This window comes from Sinocyclocheilus rhinocerous, unplaced genomic scaffold, assembly GCF_001515625.1.
Source record: "Sinocyclocheilus rhinocerous isolate Xijiao unplaced genomic scaffold, SAMN03320098_v1.1 scaffold883, whole genome shotgun sequence".
Lineage (NCBI taxonomy): Eukaryota > Metazoa > Chordata > Actinopteri > Cypriniformes > Cyprinidae > Sinocyclocheilus > Sinocyclocheilus rhinocerous.
In genome coordinates, this window is record NW_015627244.1 from 27,054 (window position 1) to 40,429 (window position 13,376).

General features: G+C 36.8%; 2 protein-coding genes across 5 annotated transcripts; one reads left to right on the forward strand and one right to left on the reverse strand.

The window, feature by feature from the left end:
* The first annotated feature begins 224 nt into the window (after window positions 1-224).
* gnb3a (guanine nucleotide binding protein (G protein), beta polypeptide 3a) lies at window positions 225-7,783 on the forward strand. 2 transcript variants are annotated; one of them, XM_016533640.1, is made up of 9 exons: window positions 225-487; window positions 2,237-2,379; window positions 2,494-2,636; window positions 3,416-3,479; window positions 4,386-4,548; window positions 4,660-4,726; window positions 4,818-5,019; window positions 6,682-6,898; window positions 7,016-7,783. In XM_016533640.1, the coding sequence occupies exons 2-9, from the start codon at window positions 2,323-2,325 to the stop codon at window positions 7,120-7,122; spliced, it is 1,020 nt and encodes a 339-aa protein (XP_016389126.1). In that variant the 5' UTR covers window positions 225-487; window positions 2,237-2,322; the 3' UTR covers window positions 7,123-7,783. The 2 variants fall into 2 exon arrangements, with proteins under 2 accessions (XP_016389126.1, XP_016389134.1); XM_016533648.1 differs by lacking the exon at window positions 225-487 and adding an exon at window positions 1,269-1,573.
* An 891-nt stretch (window positions 7,784-8,674) lies between these two features.
* cdca3 (cell division cycle associated 3) lies at window positions 8,675-12,941 on the reverse strand. Of its 3 annotated transcripts, none has more exons than XM_016533630.1 (7): window positions 12,758-12,941; window positions 12,376-12,537; window positions 12,128-12,227; window positions 10,407-11,002; window positions 9,186-9,510; window positions 8,930-9,009; window positions 8,675-8,828 (listed from the first exon to the last, which is right to left on the reverse strand). In XM_016533630.1, the coding sequence occupies exons 2-7, from the start codon at window positions 12,499-12,501 to the stop codon at window positions 8,736-8,738; spliced, it is 1,320 nt and encodes a 439-aa protein (XP_016389116.1). In that variant the 5' UTR covers window positions 12,502-12,537; window positions 12,758-12,941; the 3' UTR covers window positions 8,675-8,735. The 3 variants fall into 3 exon arrangements, with proteins under 3 accessions (XP_016389116.1, XP_016389108.1, XP_016389099.1); XM_016533622.1 differs by having other exon boundaries at window positions 12,376-12,517; window positions 12,745-12,941; XM_016533613.1 differs by having other exon boundaries at window positions 8,676-8,828; window positions 12,376-12,514; window positions 12,745-12,941.
* Window positions 12,942-13,376: the final 435 nt, after the last annotated feature.

Below are 13,376 nucleotides of genomic sequence, written 5' to 3' on the forward strand. Positions count from 1 at the left end.
ATTCAAAGATAACTTCTACTTTTAGCCAACATTTTCATTGTTTATTATTTCAAGGGGAAATGGATGAATAAGCATCATCTTAGAAAAAAAAAAGTAAATATAAAATCAAATCTGTCCTGTCTTTTCCCTCACCTGGCCCTTCACACCTGCCTTTCTGTCATGTGACCCCATGACCTGATTCTCTCCACTATTTAGTTCTCTTGTCTTTTACTCTCTGTTCTCTCCTCTCCTAACAGATTTCCCTCCCTCTCGCTCTCTCCATCCCAGGCTTTATCCTTTCAGCCCTGATCTCCCTTCATCCCCTCCAATCCTCATCTGCCCATCACAAAAGCATCACAGAGTTTACAGAGAGAGAGAGAGAGGGATCAGAAGGTGCGTAAAGCAGAAAACCTGAATGAACATTGTCCTGAGAAAAAAGGCAAGTGGATAGAGAGTTGAAAAGGAATAAGAAATACAAACAGAGTGAAGAAACATCCCAGAGGAACAGGTAAGTGATGACGTTTTTAAGTCCTGTAGTTTTGGTCTTTTATATGTTGCTACCGATTTAGTTCTTACTTACAAATATGGCAAAGTAAAGATTATGATAATGAACTTCCCTAGGAAATTTTCACTTGAAATCAGAACCGAACCATAACATACATGTCAATCAGTTTTATGATTTAAATCTGTAAAAAACTGGTTTGTTTTAGTGCTGTAGCAACATTTTACTTTTTCATTTTAGGTAGAATAAATGCTTTTAAGATATCAGAAGATAAAAAAAGACATTGTGTAGTGTAATGAACAATTTCTCTACATTGTGATTAATGTTTAGAAAGGTGCACATATTAAGAAATATGTGTATTATTATAAATGTCCTAATAATGAATCATAGTATAATGAATCATTTTTAGGTTCTAAATAAATAGTTATAGCACTTTTTAACCATAAAAGGTTTGGAAATGACTTGATAATACTATGGAAGACTGTTCTTTAAACAAAGTAATTTGCCGAAAACTCAAATTCAAACGATGGCTAGGCCACACTTTCACACCCATTCCCAGCTCTCTCTCTCTGTTTCTATCCCTCTATCCCCCTCCCCATCTCTACTGTAGCTCTTATCCAGATGCAAAGAGCAGTCAATAATCGGATGAGAGCAGATTTGATTCAAAAGGCCTCCCTTAAAATCTCAGCAGTGTTGAGGATTTAAACTCACTCTCTCTTGCCTGTCTGTTTCTCTCTCTCTCTCTCTCTCTCATTAGTCTCGTTCTGGTTATGGTGTTCTGGTTTGGTGCTCACGGTCTTGTTGATAATAACATTACTTTGCCCTTTAACTCACACTGACGGCAAATACACAAATTCCAGGTATGACGTTTACCTTGAGTTCCAGAACAGGGCTATTTATTGATGTCCGTTACAGGACAGCTCCCTCCCACTGGTCCACCTCTCTCCCATCCACACCCTTTGCTCTCTCGCTTTCTCCTCTCAAACTAATTTTAGGCAAAAGTCATTTGGTCTTGAGAGCTCGGGAGAGACACAAAGATTCAATAAACCATTTAACAAAAGGAAATAGCCTACATTAATCTTCCTTTGTAAGGTAAGACATGATATTCAAACTTAAGAATAACTCAATATTTACTTTAAAAATGCTTTTCGTTAAGGCGAATGACAGCAATCTAATTGTTCAAGCAAACTGGGGTGAACCATTTAAGAGCAAGGGCACAATTATTATAGATGACAGTATTGAGAAAGTCAAGCCTCATCAATAATATCTGATATGGGTTTCAGGAATGTTTTCAACAGAAAATCTAGTTATTGTTTTTACTCATTGTTTCTATGAAAGCCGCTGTAAATAGTCACAATAATCATTCTTATTACTCTAATTTCAAGGGAGCAGTACCCAAAAACTAATGTGCTGTAGATGTATATAAAGTATTTATGAACTAAGCCATCTATATATGTAATATCTGATTCTATAAAAGCAGGTGTATGGCGTTTGATAAAGTAGTTTCTTGTTTGACTCTGACTCATTATGCACTTGTATGTTTGTGGTGGTGGTACGAGTGAAATTTTGCATGCATCCTCATTTGTGAGGATTTGCAAACCAGGTCGAAGGGAGTTTGAATTGCAAATAGATGTTGAACGAGGGAACTGAAGATATAATACAGTGAAAGCAACAACAATGAGCTCTTGCCACAAGCAGTAAAGTAAATTGCACTGTCATGATTGATGTAACAATGAAATGTATATTCATTTTCAGGAGAGTTTTCCCCCAGCATTCTCTTGGCTCTACTGACCTCACTTCCTGTCTGTATCTGTGGGTGACCGTGCCTGACTACCGTTGCCATGGGTGAAATGGAGCAACTGCGAAAGGAGGCGGAGAGCCTGAAGGATGAGATTACTGTTAGTGTCAAGAATATGTCTTGATAAACCTTCACAAACATCTGTGTAACTTTACAGAATATCACCGATTGATTCTCAGTTCTAGATCAGCTGTGTATGTTTTGTGCTCTATAGGCGGCTCGTAAAGCAGTGCAGGACCTCACGCTGCAGGATCATGTGGCGGGGACAGCTGTTGTGGGGCGTGTCCAGCTAAAGACCAGGAAGACATTGAGAGGACATCTGTCCAAAATCTATGCCGTGCACTGGGGGGACTCAAAGTAAACGTCTATATGCAAATAAAAGCAATACATTCTGTTCCACATGTACTAGTCTGCAAGCATATCAAAGATAAGTGAAATGAATGATTATGTAAACAGATATTTGTACATGGATACAATAGCAAGCAATGATGCAGGTCTGAATGTGATTAAGAAATTTGACTTCTGCACCAAAACCACATTCTGTTTAATGAAAGGAGGTTGGAAAGGGATCAGATCTTTTGCATATGTTTTTTTTTTTGAGTGTGTGTGTGTTGAAGTAAATTCACTTGAGACAAACACTGAATTAACCACTTAAGTCTTTTCGAACCTTTATTTTTACATTTGGTCCATGTCATAAGTATTAAAAAGCAAGTAAGTCATATATATTTAATATATAGTTTGTAAAATCCTAAGATTTTAGTATTCATACGTCTTTTAAAATCAAACCTGTAACCTTGGTGATGTTAGAAACGTTCTTCACTAGTTGTGGTTTCAGGTATTAAATAAAATATAAATATTAGATTTTAAGTTACAGTTTAACTTTAAAAAACTTGTAATACATTTTAGTACTAAGTAAAATGTCTAAACTGAAATAAAAATGTAAATATTTTTTAAAAACTAATAAAAATGACAAAAGTGCATAAAAATACTGAAACAAACTAAAATGAAAATTGGAAATCTAAAATCAATTCTAATTCAAAATGTTAAGAAACACTATAATAGTATATAAAGAACACTCAAATAATACAGAACATTTATTTTCTAATCTGGTGTTTGTTTTTTTATATTTCTCTCAGACTGTGTGTCAGTGCATCTCAAGACGGTAAACTGATTGTATGGGACAGCTACACCACCAACAAGGTACTGAAAAGTTTTTCAGTGTTACATTCTGGTACTGTCTGATCTTAGTCCTTTTCTACAAAAAAGGCCAAAAATCATCGAGCCTATAGTTATCTATTGTTACAGATTATACAAATGACAAAATCTGATGCTTTAACTTGGAGCTGCTGTCACGTACATTTAAATGCAAATCGTTTCTGGTGAAGGCTATTAGGAAAATCAGTACCTGCCAGTGGTCACATTGTGTGCAAGAGGGAGGAGACGTATTTAAATGACATGAAGCACGAAAGCACGACTGAGATGGTTTCAGTTCTTATAGGTTATAGAAGCTGCTTTATGCCACATATTTAATCATAAACCAAGGTCATTTTGATTTTATTTAATGCTATTGCGACTATATCTAACAATTGACTGTGTTCCATTTGTGATTTCATCATCTCACAGTTTAAGGCACATAATTATGCAATGAGACAATTATTGCAATTATTAGAAATAAAGCCACAAATGGGAGAAAGTTGCCACTGGATCTAATTCATGAAACACAAGCAGTATGAATTTTTGTGTAAATCGTTTGTAAAACAATGTTCAGATGTAAATTTTCATGAATTATTTTACTGTTCATGAAAGTGTTCATATTTTCAAAATGTTATTTGATATGAAAAAATGTGTACACCTGCTCCGAAAAACATGTAAACAGTGTGTAAAACATCCAAACGTTTTTATTAACAATGAGAAAATTAATTTAATTCATGAACAAACATGTCCACTTTCCTTTTTATTACAGACAAAGGGAAAGGTCTATTTTACACACCAATTATTCATATTTACGAAAGTTTCACGAATAAGGCTCAATGTATATAATACCATTCGCCAATAAACCTTGATCTGTAGAATATTAATTACCCATCCTCTCTGATTGTGGTCTAGGTGCACGCAATCCCACTGAAGTCCTCGTGGGTGATGACATGTTCGTACGCACCTTCAGGAAACATGGTGGCGTGTGGAGGACTTGACAACATGTGCTCCATCTATAACCTGAAGGGCAAAGATGGCAACGTGAAGGTCATGCGTGAGCTCGCAGCACACACAGGTGAGCATATGTGAACCAGTCTAGCCAATGAAATATTTAACATCAGCTAGCTGCACCTCTGTTTTGACTGTATATGATCTGAATGTCTGTTATGGGTTTTGTGTTGATCAGGTTACCTGTCCTGCTGCCGCTTCCTGAATGACAATGAGATCATCACCAGCTCTGGAGACTGTACCTGGTACATTCACTTTAGACTTCTAATAGCTATAAACTAAAATAGCAAAGAAAATGTAACAGTAATAACAAGGTGACCTCTGACCTGTTTCCAGTGTTCTGTGGGACATCGAGACAGGATCGCAGAAGACAGTGTTTGCGGGTCATCTGGGTGACTGTATGTCTCTGGGTGTGGCCCCTGACTTCAACACTTTCATCTCAGGAGCCTGTGACTTCACAGCCAAACTGTGGGACATCCGTGACGGCCAGTGCAGACAGACCTTTGGAGGCCATGAGAGTGACATTAACGCCATAGGGGTAAGAATGATCAGTAAGGCTGTAATTAATCCATAACCACAGAAATATTGATTACTTACATTTTTAATGAATTAATTTTTTGACCTTTTTTACCCCCTCCCCACACCTCCTCATTGTCGGCAACAATATTTCAAGGCCACAAGATTTTAACAGTTTTTTTTTTTTTTTTTCAAAACATTTCTTACTACTAAAATATTTTAAAATTTGCCAAAACTAGAAGGATGGATATACATGATAAAAATGTCCATAGAGCACTGTTGTTGAGTATTATTAATATACTTTTATAGTATTTATTATTTTCAATTAGTTTTTTTTTTTTTATTTGTTAGTTTTTAATTAAAATGTTTACATTTTACTAATGTTGTTATATGCCTTTATCATTTTTACTAGATATTAAATATTTCTATTTAGCTTTTTCTTTTAGTTTGTTATTTTAATGTATTAAAATAAAGCATTTTATTTCAGTTATTTCAGTTAGTTAGTAGTAAGTTTTTCATCTGACATTTATTTTGTATTTTATTTCAGAATTAGTTTTTATTACTTTTAATCATTCATTTTTATTTTTATAAGTTTTAATAATTGAATACTTTTAGTTATACATTTTTATTAATTTATTATAAAATTAATGTAATTTTATTACTTTTCATAACTGGTTCTTCAAAGAAAAAAAAAACTGCTGTAGAAGGGGTGATTTTTAGTTGTTTTTGCCTTTTTTAAGCTTTTTTTTATTTTATTAACATTTTTAAGTTATTTTGAGGCCCCCTTGGAAGTTTGTGAGGTCCACTAGTGGGCCCCGGGCCCCTGGTTGAAACCACTGCCTTAATGTATTTAACTTGTACATTATGTAGATTATTCTGTACTGTTTTCACTACAAACATGAAGGATATTTAGGGACCAAAAATATTCTAAAGTCTTTGAACATGGATCAGAAAGCAGCCACTCAGAACAACTTAGAAACCACATAGCGATACACTAACAACCACTGAGAACAGCTTGAAGCATCCACACAGCACACACTTACAGTGGCAGCAAGTTTTGCGATATATAGTTGAAGTCAAAAGTTTACATACACCTTGCAGAATCTGCAAAATTTTAATTATTTTACCAAAAGGAGGAGGAAAGGAAAGGAAGGAAAAACTATGCATTAAGAAAAAATTTTGAATTTGAAGATCAGGGTAAATTTAACTTATTTTGTCTTCTGGGAAACATATAAGTATCTTCTGTAGCTTCTGAAGGGCAGTACTAATTGAAAAATATATGATATTTAGGCAAAATAAGAAAAATGTACACATCTTCATTCTGTTCAAAAGTTTTCACCCCCTTAATGCATGGTTTTTCCTTCTGGAGCATCAGTGAGCGTTTGAACCTTCTGTAATAGTTGCATACGAGTCCCTCAGTTGTCCTCAGTGTGAAAAGATGAATCTCAAAATCATACAGTCATTGTTAGAAAGGGTTCAAATACACAAAAATGCTGGAAAACCAAAGAATTTGTGGGACCTGAAGGATTTTTCTGAAGAACAGCGGGCAGTTTAACTGTTCAGGACAAACAAATGAATCATGAACAACTATCACTAAACAAAAAGAATCAAGGTGTATGTAAACTTTTGACTTCAACTGTATTATAATAAATGCATCCATTTTTCTCTCTGTGTCACCTTTCAGTTTTTCCCCAATGGCAATGCAGTGATCACAGGTTCAGACGATGCTTCCTGCAAGCTGTACGACCTGCGTTCAGACCAGGAGCTCATCACGTACCAGGACTCCGGCATCATGTGCGGCGTGACCTCCCTCGCTCCCTCCCTCTCTGGAAGACTCATCCTCGCTGGGTACGACGACTTCAACTGCAACATCTGGGACTCGCTGAAGGCGGAGAGAGTCGGTATGTCATCGGAAAGAGATGCAAGGATGGATGTCAACCTCGGGAGAACGATAAAGCATATTAGATGCAAAAATATCTGTTTATTAACTATAATAAAATAGTGTTTGTCTTTTCCAGGAGTGTTGTCCGGTCATGACAACAGAGTGAGCTGTATTGGCGTGACACCTGATGGGATGGCCTGCTGCACAGGATCATGGGATAGCTTTCTGAAGATCTGGAACTAAGGCTCTGTCTCAAACGGAGGCAAACATAGAATATGTCAAAGACAGGGTAAAATGTAAAGGGGACAATTGAAATGGTGGGATATAGTTGTATAAGTAGGGAGGGAAAGCGATATGTTTGTTGTGCCGTCACAACGAGAACGATTGTGAATAAGAAAACCTCATTTAGAGATGGGCTGACCTGTAGAATAATCTTGTCAAAGAAATCATGCAATACCAGAAAACCTGTTTTTCAGGGACTGCTAACTGCAAAAGTGGGCATTTACAAAGCCATTACCTATTTGGTGATTTGTGAGGTACTTTTTGGATAGGGTCTTTAACACATGGGTGTCACAGTATATTATCAATAATAGCATATGAAATAAGACTTTCAACACTAGTTGAATTAAGCTTACTGATATCTAAATGCATCCTGTGCTATCAAACCTATATGACAGAGGTTGCCAAAATAGTTGCGCAAGATCGAATATAATGACTTAAGTCTGCACAGAATGATGTTTTCACTTTTATAAAATGTAGTTTACAAATTATAGATAGATTAAACACGTTTTAGTGAGACTGTCTGATTGAAGCTTTTTATTAAATTTAGTGTTAAGATTTTTTTTGATAGTGCACTGCTAGTGTCATCTGTTTTTTCTGCTTTTCTGCCAATAAAAAAAACTACGACAAACCTGGCTGATTTTTATATCTCTCATATCTGATGAAATTGAAAACAAATGTGATTATTATGTGCTACAATGTACACACTACCATTCTAAAGCTTGGGGTAATTTTTTCCCCCGAAGGTAACGAATAGTTTTATTTAGCAAGGATGCATTGTTTAAAATAGTGACAGTAAATGTGACAAAATATTTCTATTTCAAATAAATGCTGTTATTTTGAACTTTCCATTCATAAAACAAATCTGGAAAAAATGTAATGTATCACAGTTGCCACAAAAATATGAAGCTGTTTTCCCACATACTTCCCACTATTGATTTCTTTAGGATCAAGTGACACACACTAAAGGCTAGTGTAATGATGCTGAAAATTCAGCTTTCCTCTTCACAATTAAATTACATTTTAGGACATCTTAAAATAGAAAAGTCATTTTAAATTGTAATACTATTTCACTGCCTTTACTGTATTTTTCAATCAAATAAATGCAGCCTCGGCAAGCACAAGAGACTTCTTTCAAAAACAAACAAACCGATCCTAGACTTCTGAACAGTAGCAAACCGATATTGGATAACAGTTCTGATGTTACAAAATAGTTCAGATAAATTAGTAACAACGCCTTTAAAAAGGATGTGGGCATCAGAGTTAAACATAACTGCAGAATGTTGATCGGCTGACCGTTTTAATAATTTTTCAATAATTGCAGGGCTGAAAGTAGTGGCATACTATGACATTTTCATCATTAGACATGCTTTGTGAACGACAAGTTGATAAGATCAGAAAAAAAAAAAAAAAAAAAGAAACAATATCTAAAATCAAATGATATTTTATTTACATTAAAACAGTGTTTATTTACAGACACACAAAGAAACGGTAAAGAATGATCATGTAGTTTAAGGCTTAAAACTGTAGTATATACACAGTGTTGGCTGGATTTATCCTGGTCTGCTCGGTTCGAATCACTCGTTCTCCTTGTTGAGTGACAGAATCAGAGCTCTCCTGTCCATCTGGCTGAATCGCTGTTTTTCAGGGGTGGACACTTTCAACTTCATCTGAAGACAGACATGAAGATCCATTTAGTAAGTGACTACATAATACAAGTTGAATAAGCACAGAGGTTTAAATATAACTAGTGACTAATAACAGCAATTACCTGGGAGTTGCGGTCTCTGGGTGAATTAGCCTCCCTCAGGATCTGCAGAGGCGATCTGCCCTCACCAACCAGAACTTTTTCTGTATAATTAAACAAGCAAATACCTCAGAAAAAATACACTAGTACATTCTAGTGTACACTACAGATTCATCATTTTGTTAGTCTTCTATCCACCTAAAAGCCAATGCTGTCGTCCGCTTTCACTTATTTTAGCTGTACAAAATGTTGATGCTGTGTGGTGAACGGACACACTCACCTCTTGGTCTCTGTTTGGTGCGCACAACCATGTTGTTATTCTCATTTGTGGCCGTGTTTTTGGTGGAGAGTGGTGAGGACACAGATGTCTTTCCACGCGCCTGTACCCCTCTCGCTCTGACTCCAGTGCTCCCGAAGCCCACGCCCAACCACTGGGGCTTAAAAATGGCCTGACTTGGGCTGCGGGTGTCAAACTTCAGACAACGGATGCCGGACTGGACCGTTTCAACTGGGCTGGATTTGCTGGAGGAGACAACAGATTGAGGTGTGGGAGGCTTGCTCTCCTCCTGCTGCTCATGGCTGGACTCTGGAAGTGCAGAAGTCACCTGATGGAGGAAGGACACACATCAGTCAGTTCCTCACAGCGTTCAACAGTATGGTTTTTTTTTTGCTTGCTAAATCAGGCCAATAGTTTAGATTCCTATCTTTACTGATATTTTCAATGGACCCAAAACAAAGAAAACCATCCATTTAACTTAATTTAAAAAGCATCATTTTTGTTTGCACAATTATTTAATATTTTTTGGAATGTTAAAAATAAAATAAAAAAATTCACAAATACAAACTGTAAGTAATCATTTGAAAAAAATTTATAACTTAGAAATTTATATAATTATTCAAGATATTTAAAAAACAAATCCAAATATAAAGTTATTATATGCGTATCATAGAAAAGGTATAAAATGTAAAAATATTTTTTTCACAAATATAAAATTGCAATTCAATGATTTTTTCTAATTTAATTGATTTAAAAGAAGCCTCTAATGCACACCAAGCCTGTATTTAATTGGGGGGGGAAAATTGTGAGATATTACTACATAAAATATTTCAAAGCTGAATTTTCAGCATCATTACTTCAGTCTTCAGTGTGACATGGTCCTTCAGAAATAATTTTAATATTCGGATTTGCTCCTCAAGAAACAATTATAATAAACACAGAATTAACTAAAAACAATTAATGAATAAATATTCCAATTATTTTTTTCATGATTCTTTGAAAAATAGAAATTTCAAAATAACAGCAATTATTTGAAATGGAAATCTCTGCGGTCACTTTTGATCAATTTAATGCATCATTGCTGAATGCAAAAAATAAAAAATAAAAAATCATACTGCCCACAAACTTTTCAAATGGAAGTGTAGTATAACTGCATACAGATGAATGATGAACTACTGATGAAACCTAAAACGACACAGTCTTTCAATAATCTCAAAAACAAACCTGTTCCTCAGAGGTCTGTGACGGGACCTCATCTGCCTCCGAGGTCACGATAGCTTCAACAACAGGCGTGGAAGTTTCATGCTCTGTGGATCGTGGTGGGACTGAGAAGAGCGCGTAGGAGTGATCTTCATTCGCTTGCCTCTCAGCAGGAGGAAGAGGAGTCAGAGGACGTTCCTCCAGAGAAGATGAGTAAACACCTTCACGACAAGCAAGAAGACTCAAACTGAGCTCTTTCCTTAATGGTGAAGCACAGAGCAGCAGAGCCTCCTCCGCCTCTTCCAGCGAGGCCTCAGCATCCACCTCCACCTCCATCTGTGCGTCTCCGATCAACACAAACGGGCTGCTGCATATGGAGCCGTAGCCCTCTGAAGGGGTGGACACAGCATCTGCGTGTCCGTTGAGGGTGGATGAGTTCTGGGCTTTTACCAGAGGGAGCAGAGGATCTCTGGGGACTGCTTCATTTTGCAGATTCACATTGGGCAGGCCGGGGTGTTTGGTGAAGGAGACCGGAGGAAGGGGAGGAACAGAGTCGCTACCGGACTTGACGTCATTGAGAAAGAAGGTGCTCAGCCGCTGAGCAAGAGACGCGACACTCACTGTAAAGGAGACAAAGTAGTTTTATCTTAAAGAATTATGATTGAGAACGATTCATCCATGTATGCGTTTCATTTTTAAAAATTTTGACCTTATAATCTTTAATCAATAAACCCACCCTACATTCTTCTTTGATTAACCGTTACACTTGGATGGGTCACAATATAGGAGGCTGTCACTATTCCAGTTTTGTAGTGAATTTAAAGTGGGAGGGCTGAGGAGGGCGACTTAAATTTTCTCCTTCAGGAAATTGATTTTGAATAACTTAAACCGTTAAAAATGGATGAATTATAATGTTGTTACTCAACGTTATATGCATTTGCTGAAGTCATCAGCCTGCATTATTTCAACTTGTGTTTTAACAGTATATGCATATGTGAATGCATTATGAATGTAAAATGTGTATCATAACCAACATCTTTAAATCAATAGTTTTATATTTACCTATAGTTCTTTTTTTCCCTTTTCCCCCTCATGAAAGCAGTTAAAGGAATAGTTCACCCCCCAATGAAAATTGTCATCATTTACTCATCCTTATATTGTTCCAAACCTGTAAAAGTTTCTCTCTTATGTTGAACACAAAAGAAGATATTTTGAAGAACCAAACAGTAGTTGGCACCCACTGACTTCCATTGTAAGGAAATAAATACTATGAAAGTCAATGGGGACCATCAACTGTTTGATTAACAGCATTTCTCAATATCTTCTTTGATGTTCAACTTAAGAAAGAAACTCATACAGGTTTGGAACGACATAAGGGTGAGTAAATTACGACAAAATTGTAATTTTGGGGTGAACTATTCCTTTAACTACACCTTCTTGTAACCTTTGTCTTTCTAATTTTAAAAAACTTTGTAGCTAAAAAAAAAATATATATATCAAAGTTTGTAGTGTTATTCATCTTGTAGCTGGTAGGTTTGGTTCATGGCTTGTAACTCTTTAACAGACTTTTCCCTATGGGAAAAATACTTCCACAACCAAGGCAACGGAGAAAAGTGCACTCTTTACAGAAAGGGCTGGAGCTTATGAATATTAATTAGCTTTCAGATGGAGCTCTTTTCGCCGTGTTTAAATATTTTGAATTAAAAACGCATAAACGGAGTTCACGTGTGATACACTTCATTTACCCTTTACTGGTGTTCGAGTGATGCCAGGTGTGGGTGAGCGGGGGTCAAACACAGGCCCGACTGACTCCGCCACAGGAAGAGGAGAGTAAGCCACGCCCACCTACAGGAAAATACAATCAAACTCGTATGCCCATTGCTCACATGGGATCTGAAAATGGCATAATTCGGCTCACAGTCTGGCTAATAGATAAGCGAAATGAATCTTTTATTAGAGAGACTCAACAGAAGTGTTGGCTGTGTGTTTGTACCTGTATAGGTGTGCGGTCGACAGCGCATGACGGTGAACGCGGGTCTGAGAGTCTCGCTACTCGTTCAGCTCTCGGCTCTAGTTTTGGTGTTGATGCCACAGACAGCTTGCTTTCACCGGCACCCATTTTACACTGTTTGCTACTGAAAAACAGCACGGGTTATGAAAACATTAATGGTAAGAAGCGAAAAAGCAGATACAACCCTAATGCACGGACTCCTGCTGGCTTGCTGGAACATTGCTAAAATGTATGTACGTAAAACTCTTAATTCAATTAACGTTAACGTTAAATAAAGAAGTAGCAATTCTTACCGTGTCGTGTTTTTAGCAACAATACAAATTATTGTCCAATAAATAAACTTAAACTCACCTTAAAGCTCAAGATGTTCCACGTGCAGTCCGCTCTATTTTCCTTTTAATCTCTCAAGCTGTATCAAATCAACTTTGTTAAGTTTTATACACCTATATATGTACAAAAGCAGATATCAACAATGAAATGCTTCGGTCGTCTTCCAATCCAAACTCCGTGTGTGACTCCAGCGAGAGCATTTAAATGGGTGGCTCTGTGTTTGCGGCGATTTTTAAACAGACCAATAGCTGAACGCTAAGTTCCTCCGTCGGCGCTTCTGATTGGCTGAGACTGAAAATACATTTTTATTGGGCGTGTACCAGCGATTTGAAATACAGCCGCGTGTTGACGTATTCTTACTTTTTAAAGGGGTCATATGATGCTGCTAAAAAGAACATTATTTTGTGTATTTGGTGTAATGAAATGTGTTTATTCGGTTTTTAGTTAAAAAAACACATTATTTTCCACATACTGTACATTATTGTTTCTCCTCTATGCCCCGCCTTTTTAAAACGCGTCGATTTTTACAAAGCTCATCAGTCTGAAAAGCGAGGTGTGCTCTGATTAGCCAGCTATCCAGTGCGTTATGATTGGCCGAATACCTCAAGCGTGAGACGGAAATGATACGCCCCTCACCATACTGTGATGATGCC